At 42.9% G+C, this 13,191-nt stretch overlaps 1 protein-coding gene across 2 annotated transcripts in view; it reads right to left on the reverse strand.

The window, feature by feature from the left end:
- The window catches only part of GRM7 (glutamate metabotropic receptor 7), a 405,590-nt gene that overhangs the window by 256,751 nt on the left and 135,648 nt on the right, over nucleotides 1–13,191 (reverse strand). For both annotated transcript variants that reach the window (XM_060271366.2, XM_088662372.1), the window contains exon 2: nucleotides 12,606–12,822. In XM_060271366.2, the coding sequence (XP_060127349.2) occupies nucleotides 12,606–12,822 (217 nt within the window). The remainder of the gene's footprint in view (nucleotides 1–12,605; nucleotides 12,823–13,191) is intronic.

A 13,191-nucleotide genomic window follows, 5' to 3' on the forward strand; every position in this document is an offset into this window, starting at 1 on the left:
TGGCCATGTTGGCTAGGGCTGTTGGGTGTTGTAGGTCAACAATGTTCGAAGGGTACCAGGTTGGGAAGGCTGATCTGTTACATTTGTCTTGCTTTCAGGCCAGGGCATTTTTAAATAGTAGCAAACCAGCAGGACCCTGACCAAACATACCTCAAAATAAGCATCACTGAATTCTGTGGGATTTGCTGGAGTCTTAGGTAATTGTCTGGGAGCAACTCTTATTCCCCACAAACGATGAGAAAGCTTCTCAAAAATTAGGTGAAATTAAATTCATTGTCAATAGATTCAGGACAGACAAGAGAATGCAGTGCCTCATCTATAGTGTGCAGTGTGCCAAAAGCAGAGTTCAGGAGTGAACAAAGTGTTTCCTGAGATTATAACTGTACCATTTACACAAATATGATGCAGCTATCCTCTTAGGTTTCACTTGTTCCACCACTCTCCTCCATGGAAACTCACTCTTTGCTGCTGAATGGGAACAAACATAAGTTGGGTTTTCTGTGGACAGACATTTGTTCTGATTCAGTGGTAAACATTGGGTTTTCCTGAGGAAAGCAGCTGGCCAAATGAAAAACTTCTTGAACCATTGCCTAGTCAGCACAGGGCAAGCGGAAGTGTGCATGACTTTGAAGTGAGGACACATATTGTGTTATAAGAATTTTGAGGTCACACATATATAATAAATGTTCATAAATGTACCAAGCAAACAGTACAGGAAGACAGGCCTGAAAACCATTTTGACTTTCCCAAACTGACCAGAATTAAAGTGATACCCATCTTTTTGTAGGAATTTCCCCTACCCCACTGAATCACACACACACATTTCCACATGACTAGCAATTTGGGAGCCATAATCCTGTAAGCCGGAGGCTCTGCCAACGGGACATTTCCCCATCAATGGTGCCAGACTGCTAGCCATCTCATTCACAATGGAAGACTCTTCCGAAAAAAAGACAGTGATCAACTCTTACAAAAATGTTAATTTCTCTTTGTGTTTAGGAATTCACATCTGGGAGGGGTGAGAGGAGGACTAGGAGAGGTGTCAAAAGTGCTCAGATTTCTACCTTGAACCCTCCTTTTTTGTGAGGTATTGATTACATAGCTGTGATGTTGTTGTTGTTGTTTAGTCGTTTAGTCGTGTCCGACTCTTCGTGACCCCATGGACCATAGCACGCCAGGCACTCCTGTCTTCCACTGCCTCCCGCAGTTTGGTCAAACTCATGTTCGTAGCTTCGAGAACATGGTGTATTGGGTGTGTTTCTTGGTGATGGGAAAACTGATAAAAGTGGAGGTTCTCTTTTGTTCTGGGTTCCTTCCTTGTTCTCCTGCGTGAGGGGAAGGGCCCTGTTGCAACAGCAAAAATAAAGGCTTTGCTTCTCAAAATTCTCTGGTTGGCCTCTGTTATATTCTCCGACTGATGGAGAACCCAATAAGGGCTCTTGTGTACTCCATAAGGGAATAAGGACAGATTTTTGCTTATATCAATTGCATTTCCCCCAATCTCATTAGATCACCAGATACCAAGTATGGGATAAATGCAATTCTACTCTCCCCAGGCTAAACACGCCCACCTACCATTGTGGTTCATCATATCAAACATTTGCTTCCATTTCTGCACCAGCAGAAAGGATAAGTGCCAAAATCCAGTCAGATTTAGGACGGGACCAGTGTTGGGTCTCCAGCTGTTTTTGAACTACAACTCCCATCATCCCTAGCTAGCAAGACCGATGGTCAGGGGTGATGGGAATTGTAGTCTAAAAACAGAGAGACCCACATTTGGTAAACACTAGACTGGACTATGCAACACTTAAAGGAAACTAAAAATGGCCTCTACTTCACAGACTGTCTGCAAGCATGCTGACATATAGCATCTGCATTCATCAACTTCCTGGTGACAGCTGGTATGGAAATTATCCATAGCAGGCAGAAGAATCAGGTAGTGGTATTACACATTCGGGAAGAGAGTATCCCCAGCTGCTGTTATTATGTCATGAGGTAATGCGTTGGGAGTGGGTCTTCTTCACTTTGAAGTGAGGAACAACTTGTTTGCTTGAGATGTCTTTGTTCGGGGGAAACATTCATTAAACTAATTGCCTGAATGAAGATTGCAGAAGCAAAACAAGGCTCAGATTATCCCTAAAGGTAGCGAAGGAGGCAAAAGAATCGAAACAACACTGCTCAAGTTAGACTCATCAGTGGAGAGGAGGAAGGAAAGATAGATGCATTGTAAAACTTGCTAATAAAAATGGTATTAAGCATAAGGATTATGGAAATTGAAGGGGAGGGCGACAAAACTTATGTAGGGAATATAAAATGTCTGCTAAGTAAAATATGTGTGGAAATCAAAGTTGTCTGTCAGATAAGCACAAACACAGAGAAAGGTTTTTCTTCCTCCAAACACTGGAATTCGTGGATATCCAAGGGAGCTGATTGTTGAGTGATCCAGAAAGTACAGCGTATAGCAGGGTTCCCAAACTAAGGCCCGGGGGCTGGATGCGGCCCAACCACCTTCTAAATCTGGCCTGCGGACGGTCCAGGAATCAGCATGTTTTTACATGAGTAGAATGTGTCATTTTATTTAAAATGCATCTCTGGGTTATTTGTGGGGCCTGCTTGGTGTTTTTACATGAGTAGAATGTGTGCTTTGATTTAAAATGCATCTCTGGGTTATTTGTGAGGCATAGGAATTCGTTCATTCCCCCCCCCCCAAAAAAATATATAGCCCAGCCCCCCACAAGGTCAGAGGGACAGTGGACCGGCCCTCTGCTGAAAAAGTTTGCTGACCCCTATGGAACTCACTTCCACAGGAGCCAGTCATGGCCACTAACTTGGATGGCTTTAAAAGAGGACTGGACAAATTCATGAAGGAGGAAAGGATTGTCAATGGCTACGGCCAGAATGGCTAGGTTGAAGCAGCAATGCTTCTAAGTCCCATTTGCTAGGAAGCACAGGAGGAGATAAAGCTCTTGTACTCAGGTTCTGTTTGCTGGGTTCCCACAGGCTGTTGTTTGGCCACTGTAAGAACAGAATGCTGATGCCCTGGATGATGGGAAAACCCATGCAGCACTGAGACTGGAGGGCAGCTGTGCCTGGGGAACCACCAGCCCCCCTGGAGCAGCATGTGTGTGTGTGTATGTGTGTGTGTGTGTGCTTTCTGGGGAAAGAGCCCTTCACCTCCTGGCACCGGCTGCCCATGCCACTACAGCAGCTCTGGCAAGTGCCCTGTTCACGAGACGCCCCTCCCCATCATCATCTTCTCTACCTCCCCTCCAGCCTCTGCATGATGCTGGGTGGGGTGGAGTCTGGCTTCACATCAACCACTGGTTGGAAGTGAACTTCTGCCTGCCCCACAAAATCCGCTGCTTCATTCCCCCAGAAGCCATCGAGAGGAGGCTTTCCAGTTATGTCCATCTTGGGGTGGGGTTTATAATAAAATAATGGTTGTTGTTTTTTTGTGGCACTTCCTGGTCACAGAGTGCTCCAGGCAGTCTTCTAGATCTGCACTCAAAGGGGGGTGGGGGTGGCATTTCTGGCCTCTGCTGTGAAACTGGAGCAGAAGTAGCAATTATTGTGATTCCTTCGTTGCCAGGGGTTTGGACTAGATAGCCATTGGTGTCCCTTCCAACTCTACAGTTCTATGATCTGTGATTCTATTATTCTTTGTTTGCTTGGTCCTCCATAAAGTGAGCTTTTTCAAAGAAAAGGAGGTGCATCTTCAGGGAACTGAGAGGCTTAGCACAATATTTTCCACAAAGGTAACCCCTCTCTTATCATCACAGGAAGGAAGCTCTTGAGGGCTCTCATTATCAGCAAGTACTGTTAAAATCCAGTTAAAGATTCCCTCTTGATTTCAATGAGAATGTCGCTCAGACTCTGTAATGGTGGTCGAGCCCTCATCAAAATAAGCCCTCTTATTGAGTCCTCCCAGGTCAGAGTCCACCTTTCCCACTGACTCTTTCATTCTTCTTCACAGCGTGCACTGTAAGATTACCATAATAGCATTGCTATCCCCTGGAATGCACCTCAAGCATTTGTTGCTTTTCAGATTACTGTACAAAACAGGAGGAAATTCAAAAACTACATTTGGGAGGGGTGTGTGTGTGAGTGTGTGACACACGATATTCACCAGTAATTTTCTGACCCTCAGTGCCCGACAAAGAATTCAAACTTCCAGATCAGGTTTCTGCCAAAGACTTTCATGCTTAAATCAGGCATTATTACAATGTACAGCATGTGTACAAAAGAATTAGATGCATGGCTAAGGTACTGATTCTGCAGCACCTTCCTTTTGAAGGACAGGGTGGTTAACTTTCAGATTTGAAAATAAGGGATCAGCAGCAGCCTCACCTGTCCCGGGGACAGACTACAGTATATCTAACAATCCAGGATAGCAGTGGGAATAAGGGAATTTCCAGCAAAAAAAAAGGGGGGGAAGGCTGACAGCTGTGGCTTGGAATAAGGGAGTTTCCCGCAAAAAAAAAGGGAGGGCTGACAGCTATGCAAATGGATGGAGCCCAGCCAAGTGAATGGGCACTCCTCCGGGTGCGTTGAGCTGGTGAAGTGTGTTTATGCCACAAGTGGTGGACCTCGGGGTCTCAAATTTCAGTGGCACCCTGTGTGATGCCAAAATTTGCCCCCTCCCTCTTGCCTTCCATTCTGCATCATAGCTGAGGTGCCCCAAACCACTCGTGCTCCCCTGGATCCGCCTCTGATACCACTGCTGGCATCTCCATGTCCTTGGAGATGGAAGCAGAGTTGATACCAGCTCAACATACAATTCACTCGCATCAGCTGACAGGAGGAGGTTCCAGAGCAGGTTCCACAGCAGGAGAAACTTGATTAGGGGTGTCCAATGTCACTGGTGCAGAACACTCCTCTGCTACACTGCATGGTCCCTCTCCAGGATCCAGCTCACCATCATCCACAGTACCAGCCCTGTCCCTGGACTCTAACCTCCCTTGGCTTCTGCTGACACTTCCCACCATTACACTGAGTCCCAGGTTGTCCAGCTGCAGCAATCTGAGTTCCTGCCATTCTTCCTCAGAAACTGCCCATCTCCCCGTGACACCTCCATGGGACTCATGCCATGGGACTATTGATCTCTCCCCCCCCACTTCTGATGTAGATCTTCCCTCAGCTCTTCTTCCCTGGTGGGGAGGGGACACCATTTTGGCTTCTTCCTGAAGTGCCCAAATGTCTTGGGCTGGCCCTGGTAACTAGGAATCCCACAGTCTCCAGAAACAGATGGGGGGTGCACAAGGAAGGAAGGGGTGGTAAAGCCCTGTTTTCTGAATGGAACACTATTTGTTTCATAGGAAAGAACCTAGTATCCAAGCCCAAAAGGGAAATAATTAGTACTACTGGTGGTGTAACTCCACATAATAAATTACTACTATGTATTACAATGCAGCATTTGTGACAGAAGACACCCTTGAGACTTTAACTTATGCAACATTTATTAAATCAACATTCATAAAGGGAGAGGGGAAACTTTTAAACCATTGCTAATAATTCTAGTAACAAGGAGCACACCAGAACTGTGCAATGTGTGCCAGAAGGTCTACTATCAGTCAAAGACACATTAAAACATGCTACGATTAGTCTCAAAAGCAAGTACCCTCATTAATATTTCTCATGAAACTGATAAAACTCATTTGAAAGCACAGAATAAATGTTATTGCTACTATTTTTAAATGCACCACCAGCAAAAATTGAATAGCTCATTAAATGTTTCTGGCCAGCTTTACCATGCCAACTGAGAAGACAAAATCTGTGATATTGCTTAATTTATGGGAAGTGGAGAGAAAACTTTGGTGATGATACTCAGTGGCAGTTTCAGTAGTGTCAACTTAAAATGTAATTAAGAGGATGCTGTATTAATGAGAATGCTCCTCAGCTAATATGGCAATACATAACAAGCACAAATATGAATGACTAGGGATCTCAGCAATTAAGAGGGTAAAATATACTTTGCAAACTGCATTTGAAACTGTACATAAAACGATCCTGTCATTAACATTTCATACTCTGCTATGCAGTATATTTAACCCATGAGAGAAATGAAGTACAGTCCATTAGAATGTACTGAAGCAGGATGGGGGGAAATCACTCAATATAGAGAAAACTGAGGATGCATAAATTATGCCCCTCGTTAGAGAGGTTTAGCCTGTCTACCAAACTTCCACCTCCTGTCTCATTTATGATGATTTTCAGCTTTTAAACCCAATGGCTCCCTCTGTGGAGATATGTATTTTAAAGGCGTTACCCAAGGGATCTCTTCATTATGTATGTTCCTTTAGCAGATGATTGATGGATGGATTTGCTGTGGTGAGACTGCATCTCTTCCCCCCTCCCCCAGCTACTGTTTCTGCTCAGCACAATAAATGCCTTTAATTTGGTATGAGGTTGCATGTCAATTCAATATAATTAGCCAAGGGTGAGAGGAGTCCAAGACTACAGCCATTCTCTGGGTACATGTACTAGAAGCTAACTCCTGGGGCTTTCTGAGCAAATCAGCTTGCAAACTGACGTGGATTAAAAAGTAAAACTGTTTTGTGAGGTTCTTTCATCCAAACGTTATGGAATTGAGCAGTGTTATATCAACTGGTGTCCTTATCATCAGTTTGAAATTAGGTGCGTCCCAAACTTGCCCGCCCTTCTTTATGCTGCTCAAATTGCTTTCAAAGGGACATGCAGTTGAACCAGCATAAGGGAAACTGGGGATTCTTGGCAAGGGGTTCTTCAGGGCTCTAATGTTCGAAGTAATTGGTATTTTATAAAAAAATTCCTTCAGTAGCACCTTAAAGACCAACTAAGTTTATATTTTGGTATGAGCTTTCGTGTGCATGCACACGAAAGCTCATACCAAAATATAAACTTAGTTGGTCTTTAAGGTGCTACTGAAGGAATTTTTTTATTTTGCTTCGACTCAGACCAACACGGCTACCTACCTGTAACTAGAACTATGGTATTTTATATGCAGTTAGAGTGGTAAAACTGAATAATTCTCCCTTATTTGTTGCAACTTTCCTTGCAGATCTCCATAGTAATATGGAGCTTTAGTCTAGGGTTCTGATGGGCTGTAATTTGTTGTTGTTGTTGTTTAGTCATTTAGTCATGTCTGACTCTTCGTGACCCCACGGACCAGAGCACACCAGGCACTCCTGTCTTCCACTGCCTCCCGCAGTTTGGTCAGACTCATGTTGGTGGCTTCGAGAACACTGTCCAACCATCTCGCCCTCTATCGTCCCCTTCTCCTTGTGCCCTCCATCTTTCCCAACCTCAGGGTCTTTTCCAGGGAGTCTTCTCTTCTCATGAGGTGGCCAAAGTATTGGAGCCTCAGCTTCAGGATCTGTCCTTCTAGTGAGCACTCAGGGCTGATTTCCTTAAGAATGGATCTTCTTGCAGTCCATGGGACTCTCAAGAGTCTCCTCCAGCGCCATAATACGCGCTTTAATAAGGAACTGCAAATGAGAACAAGGTCAGTATTTTCCCATCTTAACTCTCGGGGGAAGTACTGGAACCTCATGCGAGGTCATGGATTATGGGTTTGAAGCACATGTTGGGCAAAAGAATTCCTGCATTGCAGAGGGTTGGACTAGATAACCCGTGTGGTCCCTTCCAACGCTACAATTTTAAGACTCTATGATTAGAATACAACTTGCCATTTAAAGAGGGAAAGGGACTTTACTGGTTACCAGATTCTTCAACGGTTGAAAGTTTTACTGGGGATTTAAGGTAGTGCTGGGGCAATCTGCATGCACAAATAGCTGCTGTACCATTGAGATGAGGCTCTTTCTCCTTGTAATCTTCTGCAGATTTGTCCAGAAGTAAGTCTCAGTAAGTTAAAAGAAATTTACTTCCAAGGGTCTTATCCTTATTCCTATTGCAGTCTGATCCTTAAATGAACATTCCATCCCTAATACACAAACATCCTTTTAACCTTTTAGTCAGCAATTAACCCCACTAATTACTAATTAAGAAAACCAATTCATCAAAGATAGAATGTTTAAGATTCGTGGCCAGTAGTACCATCAGTAAATCCAAATTATCATGGGGGGGGGGGCGCTAAAAAAAACCCTCCAATCAAACCACACAGACTGCAGCATGCAATTCAAATCTTCATCCACTGTCACAAAGACAAATCTAAACTAACTTGAAGTGCCCATAATAAAGGTCACTTTAAGAAGAATTATGAACTCCAAAAGGACAAGTCACTGTCTTCCGATTCTGCTAGTGTGTCTAAAAAATTACGAAAATAATAATGTTCTCTAGTCACTGTTGCAAGCCTTGAGAATTTAGCACTTTGGCAGCCACTCTAGCAAATAACCCAGAATATCAGGTAATTTGGCACAGATTTGAGAGTGATGATAATAAACATTTTATCACTTATGAGAAGACTTCTTGTACATCAATGAAAGCCGCGTATCAGAAAGAATTAGATGCAGACTGTCAGCCAGCCAGCATCTCCTACATATTCTAGCAAATCACTTTTGAACTGTACCAGTTTTGATGCAAGACATGCATCATCACATGGCGTGTCCAGCATAATATTAATACCACTTAGCATTCATATTCATTCCGCACAATGTATGGTTGCCATATTTCAAAAAGGGGAAATCCGGGCACAAATTGCCCCCAAATCAACATTTCCACTATGGGCTGCCATATGCCCAGGTTTTCCAGGACATTTTAAACCTACTTTGGGAGAGCATTCAAAGGTGTAGGGCAGGCTTCCTCAACCTCGGCCCTCCAGATGTTTTCAGACTGCATTTCCCACCATCCCCGACCACTGGTCCTGCTAGCTAGGGATCATGGAAGTTGTAGGCCAAAAACATCTGGAGGGCCAAGGCTGAGGAAGCCTGGTGTAGGGAGAGTGTGTTTTGCCTATATGTGATTTTGGCTTTATGTGCTATCCCTGCTCCTTCAAACACACCTGCATTGAAATAGTTATTGTTTGTTCAATTTGTTGCTGTTTTCTGCCCTGGGTGTCAGGGGGTGGGGAGCAAGGAACATAAATTTAACTAATAAATAAATAGTTAAATAAATAAGTTCATCAGTTCCTGGAATATTAAATCCCAAACATTTCCCCCCACTTAATGCTACATAAATATGCATCCAAACCAGAAAAGTTTGTGTAAATACCAGAAGCTTCTGAAACACCAACATATTGTATCTTGCTTCTAAAGAGATCTTGTTCAAAGTGCAGCATCCCAACCACAGCCATTTTTGAGCATGGATTATGCTCAAGAATAAGATGCTTTAAATTACCCAATGACAGCTTTGAGCGTCGGTAATCAGACAGATGCTCTTTGACGTATGGATAATGCAGGAAATCTGCAAAGATGCAGTTGTTGCTGCTGCCACTGAACTACTTAATTAATCCAGCAATAAACACAAACTTCATGTGGCTGCTTGAGATCATGGAAAATTCCTTCCATGACCTATTTTAGATGGAAATCTCATTGGAAGTTTAGCAGATCTCATGGCAGGGCAAATCTATCTGAAATCCATGAGAAACATTTTAGATTTGGATGCAGTTTCACATATTTGTTTAGTCTACTTATTTTATTTTACCTAAAAAAACATGATGTGTTAGATCAATAGTTCATCTAGCTCAGTGGTAGCCAACACTAAGTAGCCAACCACTAGCTTTGCAGCATGGTTGGACAGTGTTCTCGAAGCTACCAACATGAGTCTGACCAAACTGTAGAAGGCAGTGCAAGACAGGAGGACAGGAGTGCCTGGCTTGCTCTGGTCCATGGGGTCACGAAGAGTCAGACACGACTAAACAACAATAACAATGATACAGCCTGTTGATAACAGCAGCCAAACCAAATTTTCCAGAACAATACACAGCACGTATTTTGGCCAGTGCAAGGGAAAAGGATGGCTTTTTACATTTTAGTCTAGCACTTCAACTCTCCCTCTGATGCAGTCAGCACACTCTGCCCAGGTTAGCGATGAAAACTCCAAAGCATTGACAGGGAACCGTGAATGTCTCTGGCATTCAACCCACCCATCCCCTTCCTAAACTCTGTATTACTGTTTCTTGGAATTTTCGTTTTGTAAACTACCCTGAAATCATAATTGGTAAAGAGGGTGATATATAAAGTTCAAATGAATGAATGAATGAATAAGAAAACTGGAGAACCCAACACATTATCTTAAATATTCCACCTTTCCTTCCCGTTATACATCCCATTAGAAGAACTGTGTTAAAAAGGGGGGGGGGAGGCTAATCCACAAGCTAAATTGCAGCGATGGCATTCATCCAGCCCATGAAAATCACCTTGTATACAAGATGACTGGGAAATGGCCAATGTAAGAACAATGTCAGAATTTTTTTAAAAAAATAAAAATCTGAGGAAAGTGAGCATGTAGTAAGTGACCACAGGAGTATCCTGGCAGAAATGTGCATGGTACTTACTGTAATGAGGCAGGGTGAAAATGAGGTCAGGGGGGTACTGGATTGCCCTAACTCTGACCTGGCCACAGTCCTGCCCCACGCCGTGGAAGACATCTGAGTTATAGCATATCCATATTTTTTACCGCCATTCCTTTGTCTGCAAAAGGAATACCATACTTCTGAATCATAACTGTTTAGTCTCACTTTCTGTATCTTTTCTATATTGATTGCAAGTATTTTGTTGTTGTTGTTGTTTAGTCGTTTAGTCGTGTCCGACTCTTCGTGACCCCATGGACCATAGCACGCCAGACACTCCTGTCTTCCACTGCCTCCCGCAGTTTGGTCAAACTCATGTTCGTAGCTTCGAGAACACTGTCCAACCATCTCCTCCAGCACCATAATTCAAAAGCATCAATTCTTCGGCGATCAGCCTTCTTTATGGTCCAGCTCTCACTTCCATACATCACTACTGGGAAAACCATAGCTTTAACTATACGGACCTTTGTCGGCAAGGTGATGTCTCTGCTTTTTAAGATGCTGTCTAGGTTTGTCATTGCTTTTCTCCCAAGAAGCAGGCGTCTTTTAATTTCGTGACTGCTGTCACCATCTGCAGTGATCAAGGAGCCCAAGAAAGTAAAATCTCTCACTGCTTCCATTTCTTCCTCTTCTATTTTAAGGTATTTTAAAGTATTTTAAGGTAATGTAACAAAAACTGAGCAATGTATTCAAGCTGCAGTGTGATCATCACTTTACACATGGACATCCTATTTCTGCAAGTATTCACATTTCTGTAATATATAACTAGTGAGCTATATATTTGGGGTGGCAGCATTTATACATCTCTCCTGATGAAAAAGTAAAATCCAGATACAGGTACTTTAATCCAACTGACTCACTTAGTCTCCTCAAGTCCTTAAGTCCATACTGAATAGAGGCAGCAAAATCCTTTCACTGGGGTACACTTTCCTCCGTAACAACCTGTTTCTTAAATCCACCAAATGTTTCAGCTTATCTGAGCTAGCAGAAGACTAGCTTTCATTTTCTTACCATCTGGAGTGCTCTGTTTTGAGATGATGTATTTTGCAATGGCAAAGCAGGTCCCGTGCATGACTCTCAAGTTGTGCTGCAGAGAACCCTGGGATTATTTGGCAATGTATCAAGATTCTCACTGAGAAAATCACCAGCAGCAGATAAACTCACATGGAAAATGGCTTGGACTCTAGGAGAGAGCTCTATACATGCAAGGCAGTGATGGAGCCCATAAGCAGTACTAGACGATTGGGTGGGGCTGCAGCATGTCACTACGACATACCAGGGTGGAGAGGGTTGAGGCAGCAGTTAGGTCACTATGATGAAAGCACACCAGCAGAACCAAGCCAGCGCTCCCACGGGTGCATTTGCTGACCTTGCCAACACCTTAACTCCCTTCCTCACTGTATGCAACAGCAATGTGGGCAACTGGATGTCAGACATCTACTGCCAAAACCTATGGATGGACATTCTAAAATGTGGCCGTGAATCTTCCACAAGATACTAACATTTCAATAAAAGACATGTACAGGGGTTCCACAACAGACTCATCAGTGTAGAAAAGGTTCCCAAGAGGTATGTTTGAAAACCACTGATTTATCTCAAATAGTGTGGGAATATCTTCAAATGTAATTATATCAAAAGACTGGACTTCTCTAGGCTTCCAAGCCCATTGCGTTAAAACAGGCTTGGTGTCTCTTCAGAGCTAATAACCTTTGATCCCTCAAGCTGAGACCTCCTCACATTGTCTCATCTGAATTAAAAAAAAATGTGTAAAACTGTTTGAAAGACATAGAATTGTCCAACATAAAGTTTATATCTAAGAAATTGCTTGATTTAAAAGCACTCTCGGCTGTGAAGAGATAAGGACTCAATACGCTAAAACATTGCTTTGTACTATCTTACCATAGCACGTGATTTTAGCAGTGGGGCACCAGAAACTTGATACAATTTCACTGTTATATCTTTCTCCAACAGAGCATTAATGCCATTTAGCTCTCAGACTCAAGTGCTTTGTTCCTGAAAACCTCTATGTAAGTTGAGAAGAGAGGAATGAAGAAACCATAGGAATGGAATTGTGAAGGTATGAAATAATGTTATTTCATACTTCGTTCAATATAGTATTTAAAATAAGTTCCCATTTTGTGCAGCGTGGTTCATCACCTACCTGACTCTCTGGAAATTTGTATAAAAGATTCCATGCCTTTTTCTCCATAACTTCCTTCAGAAGCCAATGTGGAGACATAATTCCACCCCAAAGCTCTCACGATGTCCACCATTGCCTGCGCTTGGAAGGAATCTGGAGGTACCACCCGTGAGAAGAAATCATAGCGCCTGTCGTCACTTAACTCTGGTGCAGTTGAAGCATAACTGATTTGGGGTATCTGCAGGGAATAGAACAATTATTTGGAGTTATAAATTGATAAACTCAACACACGCACAACAATTAGCTTGAGCTATAACACAATTAGTCTTCCCAGTGCCCATCTGTTACTTTCTATCTCCGTCAGTGCCTAAGTGAAAGTCACTGAAGCCATCTTTCAAATGATTATCATTACATGTATGTGAATACTAATAGGCCAAACAAAATACTGTAAAAAATTCCTTCCAGTAGCACCTTAGAGACCAACTAAGTTTGTCATTGGTGTGAGCTTTTGTGTGCATGCACATTTCTTCAGATACCAGATACCATGCACACGAAAGCTCATACCAATGGCAAACTTAGTTGGTCTCTAAGGTGCTATTGGAAGGAA

Source organism: Zootoca vivipara, chromosome 2 (assembly GCF_965207765.1).
Source record: "Zootoca vivipara chromosome 2, rZooViv2.hap1.1, whole genome shotgun sequence".
In the NCBI taxonomy this organism is placed as follows: Eukaryota; Metazoa; Chordata; class Lepidosauria; order Squamata; family Lacertidae; genus Zootoca; species Zootoca vivipara.